At 49.3% G+C, this 27,899-nt stretch overlaps 1 protein-coding gene across 2 annotated transcripts; it reads left to right on the top strand.

The window, feature by feature from the left end:
- Positions 1-48: 48 nt before the first annotated feature.
- On the top strand, positions 49-27,899 carry CFAP45 (cilia and flagella associated protein 45). 2 transcript variants are annotated; one of them, XM_070467596.1, is made up of 12 exons: positions 49-121; positions 5,770-5,895; positions 8,734-8,870; positions 11,089-11,233; positions 11,549-11,719; positions 12,889-13,067; positions 15,143-15,272; positions 19,549-19,695; positions 22,156-22,269; positions 22,872-23,065; positions 27,098-27,322; positions 27,700-27,899. In XM_070467596.1, the coding sequence occupies exons 1-12, from the start codon at positions 119-121 to the stop codon at positions 27,776-27,778; spliced, it is 1,650 nt and encodes a 549-aa protein (XP_070323697.1). In that variant the 5' UTR covers positions 49-118; the 3' UTR covers positions 27,779-27,899. The 2 variants fall into 2 exon arrangements, with proteins under 2 accessions (XP_070323697.1, XP_020760148.2); XM_020904489.2 differs by having other exon boundaries at positions 49-133.

The following is a 27,899-nucleotide window of genomic DNA, read 5'->3' as shown; positions in this document are numbered from 1 at the left end:
GGCCCGGCGGTGAAGCGCGCGTTCTTGGTTACTATGGTAATACGTCAACACCCTACGCGGAAGCGGTGTTGTGGGCGGCAGACGCGGTGGAGGCGCCGAGTTAGGGCGTGCGGCTGAGATGGTGAGGTCCCGGGTATGCAGGAGAACCTCGGATGGGGACCTCACGTGTTTTCAATTGTGTTGGGTTCTGAGCGGGGACAATGAGGATCTGAGATGGGGAGAGAAGTTGGATGTGGGGGTCAGAAGGTCCAGGAACAAGGATGACAATCCTAGAAGAGGCTAGGGAAGTCCGGAGGGGGATCCAAAAGAGAAATAAGGACTGGGGTCGATCGCGATTGGAAATGTAATCTGGGGCTGAGCCGAGGAGGTGGAAAAGTGCTGTCGCAATCCTCATCCCCTCTCCCATCTGGCTGGGGATTGTGGGATGTGACGTGGAAAACCACTGGTGAGGGGGCCAGATAACAGGTTACGTTCTGCCTCTATGAACCTATGTGCAAAAGGGACACTGGATCCCTGGGTGGAGAGTACACCCAGGCAAAGGACAAGGCTTCGTCTTCGTTCAGTTGACAAGTGTCACAGTCAAGTCAGGGAAACTCCACACCGCCCTGTGCCCACCCTGTTCCAGCCACGTTCCAGCTCTGTCTTGTTGGATTTGAGCTGAACATCCAGGATCTCAGGACATCTGGCACTGCAGTTTTTTAAGGGCTGCACTCTCTGTGTTCAAAGTCAGGGCACCATGTCTGATTAGTAGTGCCACAATGTGTAAGTCACCTAATGTCCCTGAACCTCAGTTTTCTTTTGTTATTGGGGCTCTGGGTCACTCACAGTTACTCAATAAACATTTGCAAACCAATAAGTGAATGAATGAATAGGGTACCAGATTTGAAAGTCCCTGGAAAGAGATTGGGGCTTCCCTGATAGGTAAAGAATCCACCTGCAATGCAGGAGACCCCAGTTGGAGGGATTGAGACTGGTCTAGCAGGCCTGCAGTTCCCTGGGGTGGACAGGATGACAGGAGGGTTTGAAAGGACAGCATGCCTGGGAGAAGGTAAGAAAGTAATGTCTGGGATCCAGGGAGGATGGTGTGGTCCCTGAGGGATAAGTGAGATGGGGCAGAGGGTAGGTGTTGGAGCCTTGGGTTACTGAAATAACCTTAGAATTTCTGGGTGTACACACTATGGCAAAGGTAGCTCCTTCAGTGTACTTGTGGACACACTTCATGCTCAGAGGTCACTCTGCTTTTCTGGGACTAAGTGGTTCAAATTCAGGGTTCCCAAGTTGGAGTTTCTAGAAGAGCTTTGTTAATGATAAAAGAAACAAATCTCCAGAGGAGAGCAGTTCCCAACTTCTGAGGACTTTCTGCAATGTTGCAGCGGGCGTCTCCTTTTACTTATGCTTTTTATGATGCATATTTATCCCTGGATCTCCATATTTATCTCCACCCGGGGATCTAGTGTCTCTTTTGCACATAGGTTTACGGTCCTGGTGCTGTGTCTGTGAGGTCCTAGCATCACACTTGGCATCTAAGGGCTCACAGGAAGTGTTAGTTCTCTTTTTCTCCTCTTTCAAAAATGTCTTATCTCTGAGTCAAATGAATGAGTGAGTTGCACCTGGGTTAGACTTGTGGGCTTCAGCTCACCCAAATCAGGGACTCCCCATCCAAGGGCCACTCAGACTGGGGCTTTGGTTTGTTGACTGAACCCTTCTGAAATCCCTTGGACAGGACAGGGCATATGGGTAGCTTTGATAAGTAGTGGGTCAAGTTAGTGATCTCTGACCTTTGGCAGGCTAGGGATGTGTGTGTGTGTGTGGTGCTACTTACTAGCTTTTCAGATTGGAGGAGTGGGGAGAGGTGATGGTTTGAGACAGGGTCACAGTTAGGCACACCTCTAGGACCCTTACAAAAACAATAAATAACATCCCCCAGAAAGAGGGACAGGGCCTTGGTGTTGAGTAGGATGTCATCTTCAAATGGCACCCCACAGCTGGCCAACCTGGTCATATTTGAAGAGAGAGATGACCTGAGTGAAAGGCAAGGTGCCTGGTACATGGGCACCCCCACCTTCTTCGTAACCAAAGTCTACGGAAAAGGAGGTAGAATCAGGTCAAGAGCGTGAAGCCTGTGGTGAACCTGTGTGTGAAAGAAACTCTTGATCCCTGGGTGGAGAGCACGCCCGGGAAAGGACAAGTCTTGGTCTCTGTTCAGTTGACAGGTGTTACAGTTACATCAGGGAAACTCCACACTGCTCTGTTCCAGCCCCGTTCCAGCTCTGTCTTGTTGGAATGGAGCTGAACACCCCAGATCTCAGGACATCTGGCACTGTAGCTGTTTAAGGGCTGCACTCTCTGTGTTCAGAGTCAGGGCACCAGGTCCACTGCTTTGTTTTGTAAAAATAGTGCCCCCTTCCCCTGTCTCAGCCATAAAGAGAGTTACCTTTTCAATGCAGATCATTATTCAATATGAGAAATACCTGAAGATGCTAATGCTCCCCTGAAACTACTGTTAAACATTTTTGTGAACTTTCTTTCAGTGATACATTTCGGTTTCATAGGAGCGTTTTTACTGCAGTACTTGCATATTTCTTATAATCTGCTTTCTTTCAAACTTGATACATTAGGGAGATCATCCTGTATCTATAATGACGTGAAGATCATATTCTGGTTAGCCAGTTAATCTTTCTGCATCAGAGTCTCTCCCGGAGCCCCCAGAAGGGGCTGAATTCTTACAGACCTAGGATGGGATGCTATTTGAAGAGATAAGGAGTCAGCTAGGTCACCAAAAGGAAAATATAAATGTAGGGCTGGTATCTTTTTCTGTCCCAATCCTCATCTTCCCCAGTCATCCTCGTCTCCTCAAAGTCTTTCCTTCCCTACCAGAGATGCCTTCCCTCACGGGAGATGAGCACCCTAGGCACAGCTCAGCTTCTTGGGCATATTTATAATTTGTCAAGTCATGCGAGAAATAAAACCAGCCCCTCACCTCCTGGAAGAACCTCTTGGCTACTGCCTCTGGACCCAGAGGGATCTAACTTTCCATTTCTGCTTGTTTCTTCATTTTTTCTAGTACTTTTACACAGTGACCTCCCTAATCCTTCTTGTTGCTTTTGGCAAAACTGGTTATTCTAACCCTGGTGTAAGGCTTGTGGCTTCAAAGTCAGCATTTCCCCAGTGAGGTTTCTCAGCCACCCAACCCCAGAGCTCAATGCTTCCTTCTGCTCTGCCCAGCGGCTGCTTTTCTGTGGTCATCATCTGTTTTCCTTCCTCTGTTCTGACTTCGAGGCTCAGGAAGTCGAGTATTTCTTGTGTGACTTCCTCTTGTCCTGGGTGCCAAGGGCGCAGGAGGGAGGTGACACAGTCCCAGCCCTGGAGGATCCTACATTCTGGTGGACACCTGGGCCTAAGGGGAAGGCTGCAGGAGCCCTTGAAAAGAAACAGGAAAACAAATGCAAAACAACAATAATGCTTTCCATCTGTGCTCCAAAGCCCTTTCACATACGTTATTTTCCCTGGTGCAGACCACATACGTGATGTGGAAAACGTGGGGTGGTGGTGTATTCTGGAAAGGCTACCATCTCAGTCTGGTCTGCAGATCCCAAGATGTCGTCTTGCTTGGTTTCATTCATTCATTCTTCATCAAATGCATATCGAGGTCCCACTACATGCCAGACTCTGCACCTTTCCCCTTAGAACTGACACCATCTCTTTTGATCCGATGCTTTCCATCTTTCAGGTTATTCCTAATGCTTTGCCTCAGTCCCACCTATTGTGGTTTGTATTCATTTCTTCTTATTCTATTTCTGGTGGGAAGGAGAGCTGTTGCTCCCCACTCTCCATATAATAATCCTTCAGAGTCTGTTATTAGGCATCGCTGGGGCTCCTGTATTTACCTTTTCATGAATTCACGCTTTTCTGCTCTGCTGTATTGGGGCTGACAGAGGCTGTAAAGCAAGTCTCCCTCTGTGAGCCTTTTGCTGGCTGTGCCAGGCTGGGACGGAAGGGCACACACAGCCCTGCTTGTATGGAATGGAGCCAGCGGAGAATAATTGCCCGATTTGGTGCGAAAAGCTGACACAGGTGGAACAGGTGCTGCAGGGAGTTCTATGTGGTCATGGCAGATTAGAGAGAGCATTCAAAACACACTGTCCAGTGTTTCGTGACCTGGAATGCATGGTCATTTCCCTGTCCTCCCTGTCCCCTTGACGGCTGCTCATTCCCAGGCTTCGTAGACCTGACGTGTCCAGTCTTTTGCACCGAGGTCTTCCAGCTCCAAGAACTGCAGGAGATGGGGGCTCCTCCAGAATGAGATTTAGGGTAAGCCTGGCATTGTCCCACAGTCCTCACAGAAACCGCCCCCTGGAGACAGACTTCTCTTTAGGCTGACCTTGGGGAATGGAGGTTGTATTAGTCAGGGTTCTTGGTTATAAACAGAGCCAGAACTCTGATTTAGAGAGAAGGGAATGTATGGAGAGAATTTTGGAGAGTGCACAGAACTCATGCCAAGGCTGGGCAGCTAGGCTTGGAAAATGAAAACACAGGAACCGCAGCCAGCACTGAGGTCCAAATCACAACCCAGCACTGGCCTGGCAGAGACCCTTGATGCCACCCCCAGGGCTGGCACCTTCATCATGGCAGCTGCTCCTGGTGCCCTTATCAGCCTTGCCCCAGACATAGGGTGTGACCGCCACTGCTGCCTTAGTCAGAAGGGGTTTCCACGTTCCCCTTCTTACATCACTAGTTCCCGATTCATCGTCAGGCTTGGGGGATCTGATGGCTCACCTACGTCCTTTGCCCAGGCTTGGAAGGCAGCTATCTGATGTTTTCAGCCTCTACACTCATAGATGATCCCTGTCTCCTTCAGCTCATTAGATGGGAGAGACGAGGCTCAAACCTAGAAGAATACTGGATGGCTAAATACTGACTCGTGGATGTTGAAGGGGCTTCCCCAGTGCTCAGCGGTAAAGAATCTGCCTGCAGTGTGGGAGACGTGGGTTCAATCACTGGGTCAGGAAGCTTCCCTGGAGGAGGGCATGGCAACCCACTCCAGTATTCTTGCCAGGAAAATCGATTGTAGCCTGGTGGGCTACAGTCCATGGGGTCGCCAAGAGTCGAATATGAGTGAAGTGACTGAGCATGCGTGCACACATCTGCACATTCAAGCAGTCCTGGGAGTGCAGCAGCCTCGTGGTGCACACAGCTTCAGGGTGAGCCTGGTTGCCTGATTGTGGCCGGCAGTCGTTCATCCACTGAAGTTTATCAGGCATCAACCGTGCCGGCTGTGTGCTAGGTACTTTTCAGCATTAGTGTCCTCGGGTCCCTACGTAACCTTCTGAGATGTGGGGACACGGAGGAGGTCAGCTGTGAAGGGGGCTTGGTGTTCAGATGAGGAGGCTGGAGGTGACGAGGACACTGTGCATTTCTGGAGAGGAGAGCCCCTGTGGCCTCACAAGAGACTGTGCTTGGGGGGAATGAGAACAGGGCTGACGCTGAATCATCCTCCTGCCATCCTGTGTCCTTCTGTCTTCCTTCCCTGCTATGCAGTGGCTGGACTTCTTCAGCCCAGAAACCTCAGAAGTCCTCCTTCTTGCTGGGCTGGTGTCCAGGGAAGCCACTGCCCCTCTAGGGCATCTCCTGTGTTTCAGGATTTACCCCGGTGCTTTCCCATACGCCGACGCCACCTTCCCTCAGCACGGGGTGGTGAGGCGTCTGCCTTGCCCGGGGTGCAGATGGTGGTCGGTACTGATGAGCCCAAATTTCTGCCTCTCCCTGCAGCCATTAAGCACAGCTGGCGTGCTGAGCTCCGCCTCTACTGCTTCCAACAGGTCAAGGAATAGGTCCCGCTATCGGACCAAAGCCCTGAGCTCCGAGGTGGATGAGAGCCTTTTTGGAGCTATCAAGGTAAGCCTCACTCAGTCCCGCCAGGGAGCTGGCCCCTGGAGGCGGTGACCTCACTGGCTAGTGTTGCTTAGGACAAAGCTAGCCCTGGACAGGTCACCCCCTCTCCCAGGGAACGAACTCTCAGACTGAAGGCAGTGGGGGTCTGAGGCTCCAGTGGACAAGCTCAGACACTGTGTGGGGCCCGTGAAAACAGGCCACCTGGTTTCCTCCACCCTTGAGGTCTTCACATCTATGCAGCTTTTGAAGATCTGTTATAATGCTGAAGGGAGGCTCAAGTGCTGAACACTCGGTGTTTGCTATTTGCTCAGTGAACGCCCTGTGATGGAAATGCTTGAGTGCCAGTGGCCCAGGCTTGCAGATGTAGAACAACATAATTGTTGTTCGACATAATCCCCCCTCCATCCAAGAATAGTGCAGAGTAGAACCCAAATCATCCTTCTTTCCCAGCTGCTCAGCTAAAACAGTTACTTTGCTTTGAAAACAAGCAAGCAAGTATTTATTTGCAAATATCACCCAGTCTAAGAGGTTGATGACTAGAGAAAGAGAGCCAGAGAGTTACTTGGAGTGATCTTGGTTACACATGACATTCAGAAGGTGGGAAGGGAGGAGAGAGAGAGAATGAGATGTGGAGAGAAGAGCGCTGAGAGACTGAGAAAGAAAAGGGACCCTGGAGTTGTTAAGAGAGTAAATCCTAAGAGTTCTCAGCGCAGAAAAATTTTGTCTGTTTTTTTAAATTTTGTATCGATATGAGATGATGGCTCTTCTCTAAACTTACTGTGATTATCACTTCACGATGGCAAATCAAATAGATATGCTATACCTTAAACCTAAACAGTAGGGTCGTCTAGTCAAGGCTATGGTTTTTCCAGTAGTCATGTATGGATGTGAGAGTTGGACTATAACGAAAGCTGAGCACAGAAGAATTGATGCTTTTGAACTGTGGTGTTGGAGAAGACTCTTGAGAGTCCCTTGGACTGCAAGGAGATCCAACCAGTCCATCCTAAAGGAGATCAGTCCTGGGTGTTCATTGGAAGGACTGATGTTGAAGCTGAAACTCCAGTATTTTGGCCACCTGATGTGAAGAGCTGACTCATTTGAAAAGACCCCGATGTTGGGAAAGATTGAAGGCAGGAGGAGAAGGGGACAACAGAGGATGAGATGGTTGGATGGCATCACCGACTCAGTGGACATGAGCTTGGGTAAACTCCAGGAGCTGGTGATGGACAGCGAGTCCTGGCATGCTGTGGTTCATGGGGTCACAAAGAGTCAGACACAACTGAGCAACTTAACTAAACTGAAACAGTAGGTCAACTATGTCCCAATAAAACTGGAAGGAAAAAAAAAAGTAGAGAAAAGGGAAAAAGAAGAAAGACACCAGTAGTGGTTTAGGTACTGGTGTGAATACCACTGGCTGCAGGTGGACCAGGGAGAGAAGAGTTGATGTCCACCCTTTGTTGCTGTGTTATGTCCAATTCTTTGTGACTCCATGGACTGCAGCACACCAGGCTTCTTTGTCCTTTACTATCTCTGGGCGTTTGCTCAAACCCATGTCTATTGAGTCAGTGATGCCATCAACCATCTCATCCTCTGTTGCCTCCTACTCCTGCCCTCAGTCTTTCGCAGCATCAGGGTCTTTTTGATGTCTACCCTTACCCTTCACTCTTCTCACTGTGAATCAAAAAGGACTTTCCAGATTGTTCCAGATGGGTATCTTTCTGCCTTTAGAAGCTGTTTCCTATTGACAAGGGAAAGAATCAAAGTAATTCAATTTCGCTTACAGTCATGTTTATTTGTTTTGAGTCCATGGGGACTCTTCTAGCTAAAGTGAAGACAGGTTTGGAAATGGCCGACTTCTCCAGATTTAGTTCTGCTGGCTTGCCAAAGGGGGCGGGTGACACATCGCTTGTTCCCGGCTCAGTCTTTTGGGCTTATTGTTGGACCAGAGTCTCGGAAGCCTCCCAGCCAGCAGTAGGGGGCAGAAGTGGCCTGTGGCCTGACTGAGCTGAGCCGCTTGGAAGCAGAGATGGGCGCCAGGTGGCAGCAGAACTCCGGGAACGGGTATGCAAAGTGACGGTCTCCAGACAGGAGGGACCTCCACCTACGCCATGCCCCTGCCTCCACTCAGGATCCCAGATACTGTGTTCATGATAAATGAAATCCTCTCCTGTGTTAACAATTCCCTGAAACAGATGATTTCGTTTCCTTCTTATCTAACTCCTTCATGGTCAGAAAGTTTAAAAAATCTCATGTATCTAATTTGTGTTTTCCTTGCTGAATTCTAACTCACTGACTGCCTCACTATATTAGATTTAAGGGCAGATCCACCAGGCCATATTTCTAACTTCCCCCATAGGGCTTTTTTGGGGGGATCAAAGTATATGAATAATTAAAAAGGATTAAAAATAACAAATATCATAGATTGAATGTGTCCCTAAGGAACTGTATGCTTAAGACCCTCAATGTGGTCCAAGGGAGCTAATTAGTTTTTCTTTTGTAAATGATGGAGGGAGAAGAACCAAGAGACCCCAGATTTTCCTCCCTGATGGTTTTAGGTTAGGAATGGACGCACACTCACAAACCTCTCCCTGGGCCCCCATCCCTCTGGGGGTATCTGCACGAGTTGCAGAGAAGCCTTGCTCTCAGGAGAGCCGGTCGGCACAGAGCACATCTGGCCACCATGCTGCTTGCTCAGTGCCCCGGCTTCTCCGGGTGGTCCTGCAGTCTGGGCTCCAGCTGCCTTCCTCTGACACTGGATGGGGTGGAGAGGCCACCGTCCACTAACCAGCCAGAAGTGGGGTGACCAGCTTCTAAGCTATCCTTCCTGACCACCCCCCCCAGCCCCTGACCCAGAGTGACAGCCCCATCGTGCTGCTCCGAGATAAGCATGCCATTCGGAAAACTCTCACGGCCCTGGGCTTGGACCACAAGCCAGAGACCATCCAGCTCATCACCCGGGACATGGTCCGGGAGCTGATGTGAGTACCCAGGGCACGGAGCCCTTCTCCTGAGGACCCGTGTGGGGAGATGGGGAGCCCACCTGGTCTCATCCTGTCACTGTGGACCCCACCTCTTTCCTATTCTTTTCCTGTCTTTTGTTTCTTGGCTCCCATTTCTTCTCCATTTTGACCTGCTTCTCCCCGCCTTGTATCTAGTCCTGCCACTGCCCTCGATTCCCAGCCTCTTTCTTCTGGCTGCTGTGGGTCCTATGGGGCTGGTAGAGGGTAGGTGCTTGGGGGAGGGGGTCCCTTCTGAGCCCTGAATAGTGCACTTGGTTGGGGAAATGTTCAGATGAGTCACTTCCTTCTGGCCGCGTCAAGAATCCAAAGCAAAGGAAAAACTGACCAGATGCCTAATTAGTCCCATGGCTTCTTCCCAGGCTCTGAGGCCAGAAGAGGAAATTCCCCACAGCTCTGGGGTTCCTTTGGGATTAGCTCAGCACAGCTTCCTGACTGGAGCAGCCCCGTTGCTTGGACCCCCTCGTGTGGGGTTATGCGCACTCAGTCACATGAAGGGAGCCAGCCCTGTCCCTCAGAGGTTTAGCTCTTCTGCTGGTGCTCCATGCTCTAAACCGTTCTTGCAACGATGGCTCCACTCACTAAACACTTGAATTCCCAGAAAATGCATCCTCTGTCATGATCTGGGGAGGCACGGCTGGTCCATTGGTCCAAGAGCACTGTCTGGTCCGCTCTGGCATTGAAGGGCCAGATGCGGTAGTGGCCCTGCAGACACGCTGGTGGCCCAAGAAAGGGCTCCTTCTCTTTATTTATTTATTTGTATACTTAGCTGTGTCGGGTGTTAGTAGGGGCACACGGGATCTTCCTTGAGTCCTGAAGGATGTCAGGCTCCAACGTGTACAGGCTCAGTAGATGCCGTGTGCCGGCTTAGCTGCTCTGCCAAATGTGGGATCGTAGTTCCCAGCCAGAGAAGGATCCAGCGTCCCCTGCATTGCAAGGCAGAGTCTTTTTTTTTTTTAAATTTGTAATTGAAGGATAATTGCTTTACAGTATTGCACTGGTTTCTACCAAACATCAGGATGAATCAGCCATAGGTTTACACACGGCCCCTCCCACTTGAACATCCCTCCCACCTCTCTCCCCATCCCACCCCTCTAGGTTGTTACTAAGCCAAAGCAAATTCTTAATCACTGGATGACCAGAGAAGTCCCAAGGGCTCCTTCTTGGACTGGTCCAGTCCTAAAAACCCACGCTGGAGACAAAGTCTCGGGTAACTTGACAGGGTTCAGAGAACAGCGCGAGATGCTGTCTCAGATTCACATCATTCCTGGTCATTCCAGATCCCAGGCTGCTTGGGGCCACAGCACCTAGGGAAACACACGGTCTTGGCTAAGCCTCAAGTCCACTTACTCGTTTGTCCACCTCCTGGACACCCCCCCCCCAACCAGTTTTATGGGATGAGGTTTCACTTCCTGCCTCAGACCATCTGCGTCTCTTTGCCATGTGCCTGTTAAACCGCCTCACCCAGAAGCAGCTTTATTCCCACTCCCCTGCTCCATCCTTAATGTATGTCATCTGTTTGTAATCATTATAATTACCTATTGGTTTGTTGAATGCGTTGGGCAGCTAGAAAAGTCTCTAGACATGTCTGTGGCTATTGTTGATCAGAGATTTTAATTAACATTTAGGGTTCAAAGCTTCCCTCTGGGCTGGAGGCACAGGGATGTTTTGTTTCTCCCTGGCCTCTACTTCATCCTCGTCCGGCGTCCCCTTGCCCTTTTTATGTCATTCTTGAGGAATCATCTATTTTAAAAGTTCAGTTTGGCAGCTTTATTTTGAGTCCTCACTCTGTGCCCAGTGCCGGGCCAGAGACTGGGCTGCCCCTGGGGTTAAGACAAAGCCTGAATCCCAAAGGAGCTTGTGATCTAGCAAGGGAAATAGACGTTGCCCACAACACAGGCAGCGGAGGGGAGGAGGGGGACTGTGCGTGTGTACATGGGGCGGGTGCAGAGCAGGTAACGCACGAACTTAAAATGCCCCTGTTTCAGCCGGTGATGCTGCTCTGCCCTTGCCTGAGACCGCTTCTCCCCAGTGGACCCCTTCCGCTGTCTCTCCTGCCCCATTCTCTGAGGCAGGCTGGGCAGTGACGGGGGTGAGGTAGAGAGCCGAGCTGCCTGCAGAGTAGTGCTGAGAGCTCCCCACCCCACCCATGCCTGATTTTATTCATTCTTTGTGTCAGCATTCCCACCAAGGACCCTTCCGGGCAGTCCCTCATCATGAGCCCTGAGGAGTTTGAGCGGATCAAATGGGCATCCCACGTCCTGACTAGAGAAGAACTCGAGGCCAGGGAGCAGGCCTTCAAGAAGGAGAAGGAAGCCATTGTGGTAGCTACCCCCGACCCCATCTTTGCAGAGTGGGCGTTGAAGAGGAGGGCTGGGGAGAGGCCGGCCTCCCCCAAGACTGGGAGCTTTAGTTAGGGGACCCATGTGCTACAGAAGATGTGTTCCAGAATAAAGATCTGGCGGGAGCAACTGTGGGGCCAGGAGGGGGTGAGGACGCCAGGCTGGGAAACCTCTGGGCTATGGCAGTGTGATGGGGTGATGTGAAAATCATCTGAGGTCACCCATGGTGGCCAGGCTTGTGCCCAGGGCACAGAGCCCTGGAGTAAGTCCCCGCTGACTCCAGCGTGGCTCCCGCAGGACGCAGTGACCACACGCAAGAAGATCATGAAGCAGAAGGAAATGGTTTGGAGGAACAACAGGAAGCTCAGCGACCTGGAGGAGGTCGCCAAGGAGAGGGCCCAGAACCTTCTGCAGAGAGCCAACCAGCTGCGGATGGAGCAGGAGGAAGAACTGAAGGATATGAAAAAGGTGGGTTCTCCATTCTCCTTCCTTCATCTCTCTCTCTCTCTTTTTTTTTTTGACCTTGCCACTCAGTATGCAGGATCTTAGTTCTCCAACCAGGGACTGAATTCATGCCTTGTGCAGTGGAAGAACAGAGCCCTAAGCACTGGACCACCAGGGAGTGCCTCCCTCCTCTTATCTCTTATTCACACACCTGGAAGCGTGGGCTAGAGACGGGGTGCAGGGTTGAAAGGTGAGGGGCTGGCCTTGGCCGGCGAGTGGGGTAGACTGGGTTGGGGAGAGCTGTGTGACCTTAGCTAGTCACTTGCACTCCCTGAGCCCAGCTTTCCTCGTTTGTGAAATGAGGGTGGTGAAACGACTAAGCAGCATTATGAGGATGAAATATGCTAATATATGGGAGATACTTTGCGAACTGTGGACTGAAAAATACATATTACTTGTATCTTTATCCTGCTAGTTCAACTCTGGCCACAAATGGTGGTGCGGACAACGGGGTTATTTTTGTTGTGTTCAAAGTGCTTCCTTTAGCCCAGAGCATAAAGACCAGAGGCTCATTTGAATTCTATTGTGTTACTCATTTGCATGTGGTTCACTTCCTGGCCAAACGAAACATGCTGACTCCCCAACCTCTTCGTCTAGAGTTTCTGTTTCTCAGGTAAATCTTCTCTCCTTAATGCTTCCTTTTATTTTCCAAAGCTTTTACTCCACAGCTCTTATTGATGGCTCGTGATTTTTTCATCTCCTTGTGTGTCAGGTTGGGCTCTTCTAGCTTAAAAATCTAGTGGCTTGGCCTCTGCAAGAATGTTTATTTTCCTGAAGAGTAGAATGGGAGGGGCCTTCATTTGAGGTTCAGGGGTCCCTAAGGGTACTCTTAAAGTTGTAAAGTTTTATGGAAATTTTGTGTGCATAGATGTAAGTGAATTTTATGGAGGAGAAGACCCATAACTTTCATCTTATTCCCAAAGAGTGATCCATGACCACCCCTCCTCTGCCCCAAACACTAGACCTAATACCCTGAAAGATGCTATTGCTTTTCTGGGCTTGTGAGCACACTAAATAGGATTCTGCTCCCATTTCTCCGCAGTCCAGCTTCCACATCCCTGTGGTGCATCACCACCCCCGCCCCCCATCCTTACTCCCAGACCGAGTACCACAAGTTCGATTCCCCTCTCCAGATCATCCTCAATGCCAAGTGCCATGCCATCCGGGATGCCCAAATTCTGGAGAAGCAGCTGATCCAAAAAGAACTGGATGCAGAGGAGAAGCGGTTGGATCAGATGATGGAGGTGGAGCGGCAGAAATCTATTCAAAGGCAGGAGGAGCTAGACAGAAAGAGGAGGGAGGAGAGAATCCGGTAAAGACGTGGTTTTGGCATTTCCCTCTCTAAGTCTTTTCCATGTGTCTTTAGGTCCATATAGCCTTGCAGAGAGGGAGCACATGAGAAATGGTCGTTATCATCCTTTGTTATTATCACAAAACTTTTATGGAATGATTCAGAAAGCCACAGAACTTCTTTTTTTTTTTTTTTAAAAAAAGCTTTTTTTTTATTGTGTATTGAAGTATAGCCAATTAACAAACAATGTTGTGATAGTTTCAGGGGAACCACGAAGGGACTCAGCCATACATATACATGTATTCATTCTCCCCTAAACTCTCCTTGCATCCAGGCTGCCGCATATCACTGAGCAGACTTCTATGTGCTATACGGTCGGTCCTTGTTGGTTATCCATTTTAAACACCGAGGTGTGTACATGTCCAATCCCAAACAACTATAGAACATCTTGAAGCTTGTTTCTAAGATCACAACAGGTGTTTCACAATATGGCCCTGATTCACCCTCATTTTGCATCATTTCTTGCCATCCATTCGAGGAGGCTTTCCTTCATGTCCCCCAGCATGTGAGGTCTTCATGTAATCTCATTATTTTTTTGTTGGTCCCTCGGCTTTGAATGCCCTCTCTTTCCTTTCTTCCTCTCCCACCCTGGAAAATGCTCTGTCTTCCTTCATAACATGGCCTTGCTATCCCCTCCCCTGAGAAACCTCCCTGACCTCACTGGGCAAGCTTCGAGCATCCCTTCTCTGGGCCCTCCGCCCCGTGTTTATGGTCTGACACTCCCCTCCTTGTGCTGCGGCTCCCTGGCCCTCACCTGGCTGTATGCTCACTGAGGACAGGCTCCCTGTCTTCTTTCTGTAGCTTCTGACCTGCCAGAGTGTTTGGACTGTAGTAAATGCCTAATACAAGTTAGAATGAATCAATTCAATCCCCTCCATTTTGCAGGAAAGGACAAGTCCCGAAGCAGGTAAATTATAGAATCATAGTGTCCCAGATTTAGAATGCCAACCGTATAATACAGGAATTACCCCTATAAATAGTCCTTGTTAAAAAAAAGCCCTTGTACCACACTGAATGGCAGTTCTTTCTCCCCATTTGTATTCTGTTCTCTTGTGCCATTCATCTCTGTACTTCTAGCAGGTACCTGGTACACTACAGTAGGCTCCCATGAAAAGTTTATTTCATGGCTAAATGGCTCTTCGTCTTTTGCATGAATAGTTCCAATGAAGGGGAAATCCCTGCCTTTTTAGGCAGCTCTAATAATTTGACCTGGTCCTTATGTTGAGTCTAAACCTGCTTCCATGGAACTCTTTTTGCTCGTTGCTCCAGTGTATTTCACCTGGAGTCATGAAGCCATTCAACAGTTCTATCTGAATGTCAATGTCTTACTCCTTCCCATAGATACTTGTCCTAATCTGTGTCTTCTCCCACTCTCCCAGCCTTTACTCATATATCATGGGATCTCGATGCGTCCCAGGCTGTTGACATCCCAGTAACACAGAGGGAGTCACTGGCTGCACTGACCCTAGAATCTGGTTTCTCTGCTTTCTGCTGTTGAGCAAGGGTGCTGCTGAGTGTAGAGAATTCCTCAGACTCAGCCTGTGCACCAGCAGCCGACGGTCTTAAAAGATGAGATTGGATCTAAGAAGGGCGGGTAACTAACTAGGCATGGAAGATGGAGTGGGACAAAAAGATACATTGGGTGAGAGCAGATGCTCCGGAGGAAGGAGTCACTATGGGCTCCTTGACTCTGGAGAATCAGCTTGGGAAGGTCGCTCCCTCTGATTACTCTGGGAAGTTTGGGGAGCTGGTAGGCTTTCAGAAGATCTCAGGTACTGAAAGGAGAAGGTGTCTTATGATATGGGCACACTCTTGGACAAACAAATGAAGGGAGGGAATCTCAGGAAGGGTGAGCCCCAGAATGAGGGGCTTGGAAGAGAAAGGACTGACCCTGCTCATGAAACATAGTGATATTTAGGGGGCACTCATCACGTTGTCCCTGCAACGCCTCCCATCATGGCTGTCATTTGGGTGGAGGTTAGAACAGAGGCCTGGACTCCTGGTTTCTAAGACATTGTGGCACTGTTTCTTCCCAGAGGAAGACGGAACATTGTGGAACAGATGGAAAAGAACCAGGAGGAGCGATCGCTGCTTGCTGAGCAGCGGGAGCAGGAGAAGGAGCAGTTGCTGGAATACATGGAAAAGCTCCAAGAGGAGGATCTAAGGGTAACAGGGCTGCACAGATCAGGCCAAGTTCTGCCAGCAATGGCAACAAAGCCCTCTGACACTGTGGGGTTGGAGGGTGTGGGCTGATGTTCCATCAGACACATGCTCATTTCACAACATCATTGCCATCAACTTTTTATTGCCATGTGAGACACTTGTTTGGCTGAGGCCTCATGGGGATGAGCAGTGATTTGGGTACTGTCCCTGCCTTCCTGGGACTTGGGGTCCAGGATTGACATATCTATGTGAATGGACACACCAAGGAAGATTGCTGCATGCTTTGTACAAATAAACATAGGGATGTTTTATTGTCTTCCCTCAATTATCTTGGGATATTGTACACTTTGTACATGAACAGCAGCTGTCTTTTAATTCCAGGCTCCCTGCTGTTGCCTCACCCAAGGTACGTTGCATCCCAGTGTCATTAATTGCGTGGACAAGCCAAACCTTTTTTCCTGTTAGCCTAACTAAAATTAGTAGGTATCTCCATTGCATAAGAAATGAATAACATACCTACTCAAACCAAGTAGGCTTAAAGAAATCTCCTTCTACTGGGGACTTATTGGATCTTTTGCAGTATATGAAAGCCCCTGACTCAGAGAGGAGGTACAATGGCCAGCATTTGGAGCATTTGTTCTTTTCCCCCTCAATTTTTTACTTTTGAAAAATTTTGCACACGTAGGCAAGTTGAAAGAACTTGTACCACACCCATCAGTGCTTCACCTATATTTAGCGATTGTTAATTCCATGGAGTTGCTTGTCTCTTTTAGATGCATATACATATTTTGTTATTATTAAGCTATTTGAAAGTAAGTTTCCCGTATCTTGACACTTTGCCTAAATGCTTCCACTTGTATCTCTGAAGAACAAAGACATTGGCTTACTTGTCAGCAGTACCATTATCACATCCCCCCATCAAAATTTCGAGCCCGATGATTCTACAATATCATTTAATATTTAATCTATGTTCGAATTTACCCAGTTGTTCCATAAATGTGTTTTCCATGGTTTTCTCTCTTCCAAACTAGGATTCAGTCAGGGATTGAATCAATCAGGATTCACACACTGTATTCACCTAAGTCTCTTTTGATCTGGAAGAGTTTCCTTATCCATTCATTAATTTTAATAACACTGATAATTTGAAGTACTCAGGCCAGCTGATTTGAAGAATGCCCCATGTTCTGATTTGCCAGGTTATTGCCTAACGGTGCCTTTACCTCATGGAACATGTATTCTTTTATTGTTCTCCTGTTCCCCCCTGTTTATGATGACTGAGTCGTCATCTCTCAGTGCATTTGATGGTGAGGAGTGATAGGGGGCCTGGATGGGTCTCATGGGGACCTTATAATTATGAAGGCTTCTCAGAGCACCTGCAGTCTAAGGTACAGTGTGAGAAGTGGGAGGCAGATCACTGGATGGCTAGGGAAGATGAGGGGGCAGGCAGCTTTGTGAGCTGCTTGAGAAGGGGACCAACAAGGCCAAGACAGACAAGACCTGGCCAAGCTCCTGGTTCAGGAAAGGGCCAGAAAGGACAGGTCTGGGGTAGACATGCCGAATACTGGAGAATCCAAATTCATTGTGGGGAATGGACGTGGGTGGGCTCATTGAGGGGGCTTTCCAGGTGGCTCAGCGGTAAAGAATCCACCTGCGATGCAGAAGATGCAAGCGATGCCACAGGTTCGATCCCTGGGTTGGGAAAATCCCTTGGAGGAGGGCATGGCAACCCACTCCAGTATTCTTGCCTTGGAGAATCCCATGGACAGAGGAACCTGGCGGGCCACAGTCTGTAGGGTCGCACAGAGTCGGACACAGCTAAAGCCACTGGGGGCACACGCACGGGCTCACTGAGAGAGTTCCAGGTGTCACTGGGTCAACGGTTACTCAGGCGTTATGTCATTGTCTTTTTCCTGTCCTTTTAGGCACTCCCTGAGTCTCCAGGAAGTATTATGGGGCAGAGCTAGAAGCCCCTGCCTCACCAATTTAGAACTTCGTTAACTCTTTGCAAACAGTGCATGGAATTCTCCAGGCCAGAATACTGGAGTGGGTAGCCTTTCCCTTCTCCAGGGGATCTTCCCAACCCGGGGTCAAACCCAGGTCTCCCGTGTTGCAGGTGGGTTCTTTACCAGCTGAGCCACCAGCGAAGCCCCATGGTGGTGCAGGGGCAGCTTTCCCCACCTTGCTAGCAAGATGGAGAGAGTGCGGGAGTCTCTGTGGGGCTGCTTTGCAATGGCCTCAAAGATGAGAAACAGGGAAAGTTCTCTGGTTTCTTGAAAATGAACCCACAAAAACAAACCAAAAAAAGTCAATAAGCAAAAAAGTAAGTAAATGAATACATGATTATATGTATGTCATAGATTAGAAGTCAGCAGCTTTTCTAGCTTTGAAGGTCAGTGGGTTTAAATACTGCTTTAAATGGTAAAGAACCCACCTGCCAATGCAGGTAGACCTAAGAGACATGGGTTCGATCCCTGAGTTGGGAAGATGCCCTGGAGAAGGGAACGGAAACCCACTCCAGGATTCTTGCCTGGATAATCCCATAGACAGAGGAGTCTGGTGGGCTACAGTCCATGGAATTGCAAGAGTCAGACGAAGGATGAACACTTTTACTTTCACTTTGAATACCAATGTCAGGCCTAAAGCTGATGGGGAAAAAAAGGTAGGAAGGAAAGGAAGAAAGGGAGATGAGGAAGCAAGGCTGTGGAGCTGGAGCAGCAGGAGAGGGACTGTGGAGGAGCCCGGAGGCTGGCGCTGGAGGCTGAGGGAATGCTGGCGGTCACGACTCGGGCGCCGCATGGCCCTGGCGGGAGGCAGCCGGCACTGTGCTTTGCTGGCCAGGAGGCTCCCTGGAGGAAGGGCCCTGAACAGGGCAGTGAGCCCCGCTGGGGGAGGGCCGGCAGCGTCGCCTGGGAGGCATTAGGGCAGAAGCTGGGCTGACAGGACTGGAAGACTACTGGGGGTTAGTCTTTGAAGAAGTGGAGGCATCTGGGAGCAGTGTGGGAAGTGGGGTGAGTTGATGGGTAGGAGAATTTGAAGCAAGGAGTCCAAGCTTGAGAGGATAGGGAGGACCCAGCACAAGATCCCAGTGCCTCTCTGCATCAGGGCCTGGGGAGGTGCTCAGAAGTGGTCCGACCACCGGGCTTTCAAAGGCTCCAGCTCGTTTCTTAGAAGGGATCTCGTCACTCATGATGATGAGGACTCTGACCTCCATTACTCATTGCGCTTCTGAGATTTTTTTTTTCCTCTTTCTCACTTGCCTCTCACCTTTCCCCCATCTTCCCTGCCTCATTATTGAGTATTTGCTGTTTTCCTCTCAGTATTGGGAGAGAGAAGACATGTGACACACAGTCCCTGTCCTCTGGCTGGGACAGAATGAACACTCAGGAAGTGGGTGGGACCCACAGAGCAGCATATAATCAAATCTCAGGAGGTATATCACCATCCTAGGTGCAAAGGAAGTTCAGAAATGCAGAGAGAATGAAAACTTGGGCAATCAAGTCAGAGTTCCAGAGACAGTTGGAACTTTAATTAAGATAGACCAGGTTCCAAAATTCTGAACTCTGGAGTCTATCAGCTCTATGATCCTGGGCGAGCCACTTAAACTCTGGGCCTCAGTTTTTCCATTTGCATGAGAAAGATAACAAGACCTAATTTTCAGGGTTTAGGGGTACGTTTAGGTGTTAGAGGTAGGTTATATAAAGTTATATAAAGTACTTTCTGTTCATAAGAATAGACTTCCCTGAGATGTCCCTGGTGGTTCAGTGGTTAAGACTCTGCACTTCCACTACAGGGGACAAGGTTTCCACCCCTGGACGGGAAACTAGGATAATGTGGCATGGCCAAAAAAAGGTACTCAATTAGTGTAATACTTTATTGTTTTAATTATCACTATTGAACACAGACCAAAAGTTTGGGTTAGAATAGGAGAAGGGAGTTGAAGGCAGGAGGAAAACATTATGAACGAATGATGGGATTTTGCCTGACGTGTGGGAGACACTGGGTAGAATTTTAAGAGCCTTTGCTCCTTGAGACTGAACAGAGATCAACAGTGTCAAGGCTGCCACAAAGTCAAGGTGGATGAAGATTGCCAAGGGCTGTTTGGCTAGAAGAGGTCATTGATGACCCTGGAAAGAATAGTTTGAATCAAGGGCAGTAATGAGAGCTAGACTGCAGAGCATGCATCTCTCTCCCTGCCTCCATCCATGTCTCTCCATCTTGGTAGGCCAGTATCTTTCTGTCTCTCTTCTTCTTCTCTGAGGCTCTCTCCCTTTGGTGGCAGGACCTGGAACAGAGGCATCAGCAAAAGCTGAAGATGCAGGCTGAGATCAAACGCATCAATGATGAAAGCCAGAGGCAGAAAGCAGAGCTGCTGGCTCAGGAGAAGCTGGCCGACCAGATGGTGATGGAGTTCACCAAGAAGAAGATGGTAGGGACCCGCCTTCTGATGCCTGGGACTTCTGAGCAGGAATGGAATGTCTGTCTCAGGGAGGGGCAGGCGTGAGTCCCGAGTGAACTCAACAGAAGGCAGCCCTGTCATCAGCCTGAAAATTCACGTCCTTAGTTCAAGGGCCTGGCTTCTTTTTCCCTTTCTACTTGGCCAGTCTCCTTGTTCATTACCAGAGAATAGCCTGCAAAGGACACCCTAATTAGGGTGTTATTATCCTTGTTAACACCTTTGACTGGAAGTTGGGATGAGGGTCAGGTTCGGGGAGGGAAGAAAATTAAAACTATTGGTGAAAGTGAAGATTTTGTGGATTCCTCATGACCTGCATAATTATATCTCTGGTAATTATGAGTCAGCTGCCCCGTAAATTTCTTGTGAAAATTCCTATCTTGGGCATTCTTTACTTGGTGCTAGATTTGGAAAGCAGAGCCTTCCACCACTAGAACAAATACACTGTGGAGCAGAGAGCAATACATGAGAACAGTTCCAGGGAGATGTGCAGCTCGTGAACGCATGGATTCTTTCTGGGGCGATGGCATCATTGGGGTCTATGCGGAATGGAGGGCAAAGAAAAGCTTTCAGACATGGTCTAGATGGAGTGAACATGGATTTCTGTCAGAAGAGAAGGGAGGAAAGTTACTCAATTCCTCATGTGGTAGTCCTGTCTCCCCTCCTAGCTTTGAGGTTCTGTGATGACACCATACTTCTCTAAGGAAGTCTTACTGGGGGAGGGTGTAGGTACAATTGGAAAAGGCATGTTTGATATACCTCAATACTCCAAATGCAAACCACAGAAAATGAAGCTCAACAAAGCTTGTTTATTGGTTCTGGCTTCTTCATTGAATGCCAGGTATATGCAGGCAACAGTGAGAAGGCAAGACTTGGAACATGGATTTCTGCATAATAACGATCATACCACTACCATTTATCAAGTGCTTAGTCTGTGCACGGGGCTGTGTGCTAAGTGCTTCATGTGTGTCGTCTCATCTAATCACTCACGTCTTGCAAACCTATTGACTGAGTGATGGAAAAGATCCTAAATGCCTGAGTGTCTGTCCAGTTATCCGACTAGGCTGAACGTACCTAAATAATACCATGTACCTCATATGGACGTCAGCAACTGTTCCTGAGTGGACGATGGTGGTGATAATAAGCCAATCACGTGCAGGAGTTGTGAACAGGTCTGTTGGCTGCAGCAGAGAGTCTCTGGTGGCTGTGATGGGAAGTGAGGTGGTGAGATGATGGAGAGCTGAGAGCAGTTGCTGGGGAGGCCTTGGACCTCGAGCAGAGCTGCAAGTGTGGGATGATGAGGAACTGCCCTAGATTTCTGACCAGGAGAGGACAAGGTATGACCTTCATACACAGAAAGGTACATCAGTAGAAGCAGCTGAGAGAGGTGGAGACTGGCAAAAGGATTGGCTCTTGGGCATGACCACAACCCACCATGTCTCCAAGGATATCACAAGCCCCTCCCTGACCTCATAGTGGTCACCCCTCTTACAGCTGAGGCGGCCCCTAAAGGCTGCCCCGAAGGCAGAGATTGGTGGTGGAAGCCTCCAGAGTTCCCGTCCCTGCCATATAGGGCGACGCTGAGCAAAGAGACCAGCTTGACACACATCCAGCCTTGTACACTTCACAGCAGATAACTCACTGCGGTGCACAGCAGTCTGGACAGGTAGAACAAGGCTAAGGAACATTCTTTATGGGATGATCACATTCCCACCCAACTGAAGCCATTCGTCTTATGACTACTCCAGAATGGTAGTTGGGAAGCTGCATGTGGAAAGCTTTTAGGGATATGTCTGCTCTTTCAGAGAAGTGGCAAAGGGAACTATTTTGATGGTTCACTCCTTAGGTAACTGCCAACCACTGGGGGACCGGACATCATATGGCTGGCCATTTGCCCAAGGACTAATGAGATAACTTCCACCTGCTGTACTTTATAAGACAGGCAGGAAGCCACAGTTATTATTTCTAGAAACTTGGCCCAGAGGCCTTGCAACTTGGAAATTGTGAAGTAGAGGACAGAGCATGAAGTCTGGGCTCACCTGTATGTGAATCTGTCTGGTGGTTTACAAGCTGTGCAGTCTTGGACAGGACCCTTGAATTCTATGAGTGTTAGTTTCTTCATATCTACTATCTATCTCATGAGACATTGTGAGGACCCTCTGGGATATTACAGGAGAAGACATTTTGTAAGCAGTGAAGCATCTTACAAATGCTGATTAGTTTCATAGCTATGCATTGCTAGTCATGTTGCCCTACATTAAAAGGAGTCACACAATTATCCTTCAATTAAAAAGCAATTATCCTTCAATTAAAAATAAATAAATTTTAAAAAACAGAGTCAGGGAGGGGTAGGGGGCATACTGAACAGTCAGGGGCTTTCTGCAAGGCTGGGGCAGATGGGAGCCATTCTCTGAGGTCTTTTCTTCCTGGCAGGCCCGAGAAGCAGAGTTCGAGGCTGAGCAGGAGAGAATCCGGAGGGAGAAAGAGAAGGAGGTCGCCCGCCTGAGGGCCATGCAGGAGAAAGCCCAGGATTACCAGGCAGAGCAGGTACCTGTTCGATCTTGGCTTCCCTCAGCCCCTCACACCGCTTAACTATGCCTTTGACAGCCTGTCAAATGGCCTCCAGGGTGAGGGTATAGAAGAGAGGATGCAAGGTACCTCAACTTCAGTAGTTTGAGGATGGAGGGGTGGGCCCGATCCCACACCTGTGGCAGCAAGCGTTGAGGAGTGCATTACCTGCCTAACATCCAAGAGAAAGTTTTGGCTGCCACATAAAGAACTTTCAACCCTAACTAACTATTGAAATGTGTCACGGGAGGAGGAAACTGTGGCATCTCCATCATTAGCAGTTTTTAAAATTAGAAGCAATCGCAGGACCGCCTGGAGGTGTTTGAGGTATAGGGGAAGAACCGGGATAAGCTGGTGGGGGCGTGGGGAGAAGGATAAGATGACCCTTCAGGGTATCTTCTGACCTGAAAATTCTATGACAGCTTTCCGTTTGTCCTCTCGTAGCATAACCTTGTTGCTAGAGAAATTCCGGAGGCTTCTCGAAGCAGGCTGGGTCAGAGTCTGGAGCAGGCATCTTCCTAAAGGGACCTGAGGGTGTTTTTGGCACCCTCACTGGCCTCCCCCACCCTCTCCTTTCTCAGGATGCCCTGCGGGCCAAGCGCAATCAGGAGGTCGCTGACAGAGAGTGGCGCAGAAAGGAGAAGGAAAACGCACAGAAGAAGATGGAAACGGAGGCCAAGCTGCGGAAAAGTCGACTTGAACAGGTGGCTTTCAAGGAGCACACTCTGGCTGTTCAGGTGCAACGGGACCGGGATGAGTTCGAGAGGATTCTTCGGTAGGAGGGGCTGGGGCCCTCGGCTTACTTTCTGACTACTGTGGCAGGATGGTCCTTACTGGGTGGACGGGTGCTTTCTTGCATGTTCATAGGCAGATGCACCGCCACCTTGACTGCGTTGGTGTGAGGCATTCTACCTAGATGCGTGATTGAAATATTTCAAAGACACCTGAGCCAAGAATTTTATTAGAGAATAGAAATATATTAATAGCACCTGGAAGTGTTAAAGGAATTGGGGATTATTGGGATTATTTACCCAGGAGCGTTAAAAACATGAATAAAGATATAACTCTGGTCCCTTCTGCCATCCCCGTCTCCATGTTCCTCAGCAAGTTTGGACTGAAACTTCTGCAGGAGAGGTTGAGGACAGAGAGAGAGAGAACTCACACGCTCTGGGTTGCAAGTCATCAGAGCAGGGCTTTAAAGGAGGTCTTTGCCATTCATTTGATAAATATATATTAAGCACGTAAATTCAAGGCTCTGTGCTGGATGCTGTGGTCTTGATATTAGAGATGAATAAAACACCATCCTTTCCCATTCATGTAGGAAGGATGTTAAAGACTCATATCTGGATGGACTTCACCTACATGCATCCATCTTTCCTGCCTTACCAGCTTGTTATCCTTTTATTTTTGTTCTCTCTGTTGGCTCAGTGGTAATTCCAGCCATAAGTAGAAGTTAAGTGTTCACATCTCTCACTGTCTCTGTCTCCCTCCTCCTCCCTCGAGGCAGCCAGCAGTCTCAGAGGCTCTACTTTCTACTAGTTAGATCTGCCACCACCAGATCAGGCCCCTGCGGTGTTCTCCTAGCTCTAACTGTTTTGGCCTAACTGGGAAAGACTCTCTTCTTACTCTGGTTCAGACTCTATAAGATTAAAAAAAAAAAAAAAGGGGTGGAGAGGGAGGTGGGAGGGGGGACCGGGATGGGGAATACATGTAAATCCATGGCTAATTCATTTCAATGTATGACAAAAACTACTGTAATGATGTAAAGTAATTAGCCTCCAACTAATAAAAATAAATGGAAAAAAAAAAAAGGAAACAAACTGGGGAATTCCCTGGTGGTCCAGTGGTTAGGACTCAGCACTTCACTGCCTTGTTGGGGAATTAAGATCCTGCATGCTGCGAAGTGCAGCCAAACTTAAACCAAAAAAGATTAAACAAATAAAGGAAACAAATGAAATTTGAATTGGGGCAGAGTGGTACAGATTGCAGAAATTATGCTCAGATAGGCAGAGATTGAGTGGAGCAGCCCAGCTTTCTTGGTCTGCATGCTCTCAATCCTTCTTGCCACTGCCCCAGTTAGTTGCATGCAAGACCAGGCCCCTGGATCCCTGGGCAGAGACAGAACAGTCTATAGGAATTGTCATCCTTGCCGGAGCCAAGTTCTTGGACTTGTGTGGGAGTGTGGACCCTCAGCCTACCTCCATTGGCTGTGATGCCCTTTGGCTTTGGAGCTCTCCTTGCCCTCAAGGGTCATGCCATGGTCTCTACGTACCTGATAAAGAAGGCGGTTTCCTTAATGGCCCCAAAGCTTCTGCCCTGGACTCCAGGTCGCCTTTTAGATATCTGCTCTCCCTAGCCTCTGTGCTCCTGGACATCTGGGTTGCCTCTAGCAGTCACTGCTGCTGCTGCTGCTAAGTCGCTTCAGTCGTGTCCGACTCTGTGTGACCCCATAGATGGCAGCCCACCAGGCTCCCCTGTCCCTGGGATTCTCCAGGCAAGAACACTGGAGTGGGTTGCCATTGCCTTCTCCGATTAGCAGTCACTAATACATGTTAATGGAAAGAAATTGAAGCCGTGCTGTTGCCACTGACCCATGTGTCCCTTCTTCGCCTTGTTTGCCTGGAGCACGTGGACTAGTCAGTTATTAAAGCTAGACCAGCCCTTTGGAGAAGTTCAATCTCACCTTTTGCTCTAGGTTAGCATCTGGACCTAGAGTCTCCAGGGCTACGTGACCACCATGGTGGGTGTCTCCAAGTGCTGGGAGCGTCTCTGCCATGGCCAGCAATTGAGCTTTTCCTGCTTCAAAAGCATGGCCTCCTCTATGGCCTATATTTGGACTTCCTGCTTCTGGACAGAGGGATGCCTTTAACTGTCAGCCTGTTGACTAAGCAGAAATAGCTGACCTACCCTACCCAGTGGTTCTTGGAAATACCTGGCAGCTTTCAAAAAAGTCCTGGTGCCCAGGGACCACCGCCAGAGATTCTCACTGAACGGGTCTGGGGTGAGGCCCAGACATCGGTAGTTTTGAAAGTCCCCAGATAATGGTAATGCAGCCAGGCTCCAGGACCTTTGCCCCAATCCCGTGGAATGACTGGGCCCTTCCCGTTCAGGCTTCCGATTGCATGCCACCCCAGGGGCTGTCTGGTGACACATACAGGTCCCCCATTTCCACCCTGTTTCACATCATGTGAAACGATAGAAAACTGTTATCTATATAGGAACGTAATGGCAAGGTGAGGGGGAGAGTCTTCTGCTTTCGTCGATGTGTCAGCAGTTTTCTTTTGATAAACTGAGAAGGCTCTGTAGAAGGTATAGAAATTTAGGGGTATCTACATGCTGTAAAAGAGTTGCTGCGGGACCTCCCTGGTGGTCCAGTGGCTAAGACTCCACACTCCCAAAGCAGGGGGCCCTGGTTTGATTCCTGGTCAGAACTAGATCCTGCATGCCACAGTGTAGATCTTGTATAACACAACTAAGATCTGGTGCAGACAAATAAATAAATTAAAAAAAAAAAAAAAAGAGCTGCTCGGAGTTGAGAGGACACGCCGTGCATGGTGGAGCTTGGAGGATGGCTGGAGGAAGTGAGTTAATGAAGTGGTGCTCTTGGTTAGGGTATGAGTGACCCCAGTTGAGACCTCCTGGCCTCAGATGATTTTACATTTTGTTTTTGATTACACTGAGAAAGAAATAAGATGTTAGCTCACGATGGCCTATGATTGCATTTCCTCTGAGATGTGAATGCATTTCATTTGACCTTTTCTTTTTTTTTCCTGAACATATCTGGTCTACATTAGCCATTTTCCCTCGGGTGTCAGGGTTCAATTAAGTTTTCTTGTGGAAGAGGCTCCTGAAATAAACTTAGAGTTGGAGCAGTAAGAGAAGAGATAACAGGCAAAGTTCCTTCTTCCAGCAATTAAGGAGAGCCAACATCACAGATTTGACTCCTTTGAACTTCCTAAGCATCCTCTTTGTTGGTTCTGTTAATGTCATTATTACTGATAATGGCAGGGAAGTAAGGGAGAGAGGGAAAGCTATCTCAGAACAAGCTGGAGAGGAGTCGGGCATTGTTACCAGAGAGCAGAGGAGGGCAACAGCTCCCGGTGGGGCTTCCCTGGAGGCTCAGCGGTAAAGAGTCACCTGCCAATGCAGGAGATTCGGGTTCGATTCCTGGCCTGGGAAGATCCCACATGCCGCGGGGCAAGTAAGCCCATGTGCCACAACCACTGAGTCTGTGCTCTAGAGCCTGGGAGCTGCGACTGCTGAGCCCAGATGCCTCAGCTGCTGAAGCCTGCCCACCCTAGAGCCTGTGCTCGGCAGTAAGAGAAGCCGCTGCTTCTCACTCCAAGTGAGAAGCCTGTGGACCGCAGCTGAAGAGTAGCCCCTGCTTGCTGCAACTGGAAAAAAGAAAGAAAAGGCCCGAGAAGCAATAAAGACCCAGCAAAGCCAAAAATAAATGAATACATAAATAGTTTCCAGTGGGTGAAATCCTGGGTGTAGGGCCAGCTACAAAATCTACAGGGCCCGGTGAAAAATGAGAATGTAGAGCCCTTTGTTCAAAATTGAAAATAGCAGAGCCTTCGGTCAAGCAAGGGGCCCTTCTAAACATGCTCGTGACATATAGTCACACGCCCATGAAGCTGGGCCTGGCTGGGAACAGCCTTTGGGCTTGATCTCTGAGCCACAGAAAGGGAGGGCCTCCTTGGTCTCTGAAGCATCCTAGAGGAGCCCACCCAGGAACTCCCCCAAACCCTTCCCTGGGTTGGGTCAGCTCAGCCTAGCCCATCGACAGCCCATGTCCCTCCTTCAGGGCCCAGCGAGAGCAGATTGAAAAGGAGCGGCTGGAGGAGGAGAAGAAGGCTACAGGGCGCTTACAGCACGCCAACGAGCTCCGGCGCCAGGTGCGGGAGAACCAGCAGAAGCAGGTGCAGGCCCGGATCGCCACCTTCGATGAGGGCCGGCGCCTCAAGGAGGAGGCCCAGAAGCGGCGTGAGCGCATTGAAGACATCAAGAGGAAAAAGCTCGAGGAACTGAGGTGCGCTGTGGTCCCTTCCTCCCCAGCTGCTCTCCCCTTCCCCAGGGAGGCCGCCTGGATGGTGCAGGGTTAGGGAACGAACGGATGGTGATGGGGGCGTGGGGAGGGCCTCCTGCCTGACTCCAGGCTCACATGGGCTGTTGGCCTCTGAAGGGGGTGCCTGCAGAATGTGCTGAAACTGGGACTTCCTTGGTTGGCTCTCTGGGGAACTCCTTAGCAGGATGCTGGAGTCTTGACAGGGATGTGTTTGGGGAATGGGTGGTGGGACCAAGCTCAGGGATACAGGTCCCTAGGTTCTTTCAGCCTGCTTCTGCTGTCTCTTTGGTCCCCTCCCCACCACTCCCACCCCTTATGCCCACCCTTTGTTTTCTCTGCAGGGCCAGCGGCCTTCCTGAGAAGTACTGCATCGAAGCTGAGCGCAAAGCTAACATCCCAGCCAACACGTCTGTGAACTGAGGGAACCCCTCTGCCCCTCAGGATGCCTTCAAGGGGGCAGGTTCCTCCCCAGCTCTCGGTGTCCATAACTGCTGCTAATCTAGACAGTTCTGAGTTATAGATTAAATCTATTCTTCTCTAA

The sequence above is a fragment of the Odocoileus virginianus genome, chromosome 5, assembly GCF_023699985.2.
Source record: "Odocoileus virginianus isolate 20LAN1187 ecotype Illinois chromosome 5, Ovbor_1.2, whole genome shotgun sequence".
Classification (NCBI taxonomy): Eukaryota; Metazoa; Chordata; class Mammalia; order Artiodactyla; family Cervidae; genus Odocoileus; species Odocoileus virginianus.
The sequence above is the reverse complement of the archived record's forward strand: the minus strand, read 5'-3'. Positions and strand labels throughout refer to the sequence as shown.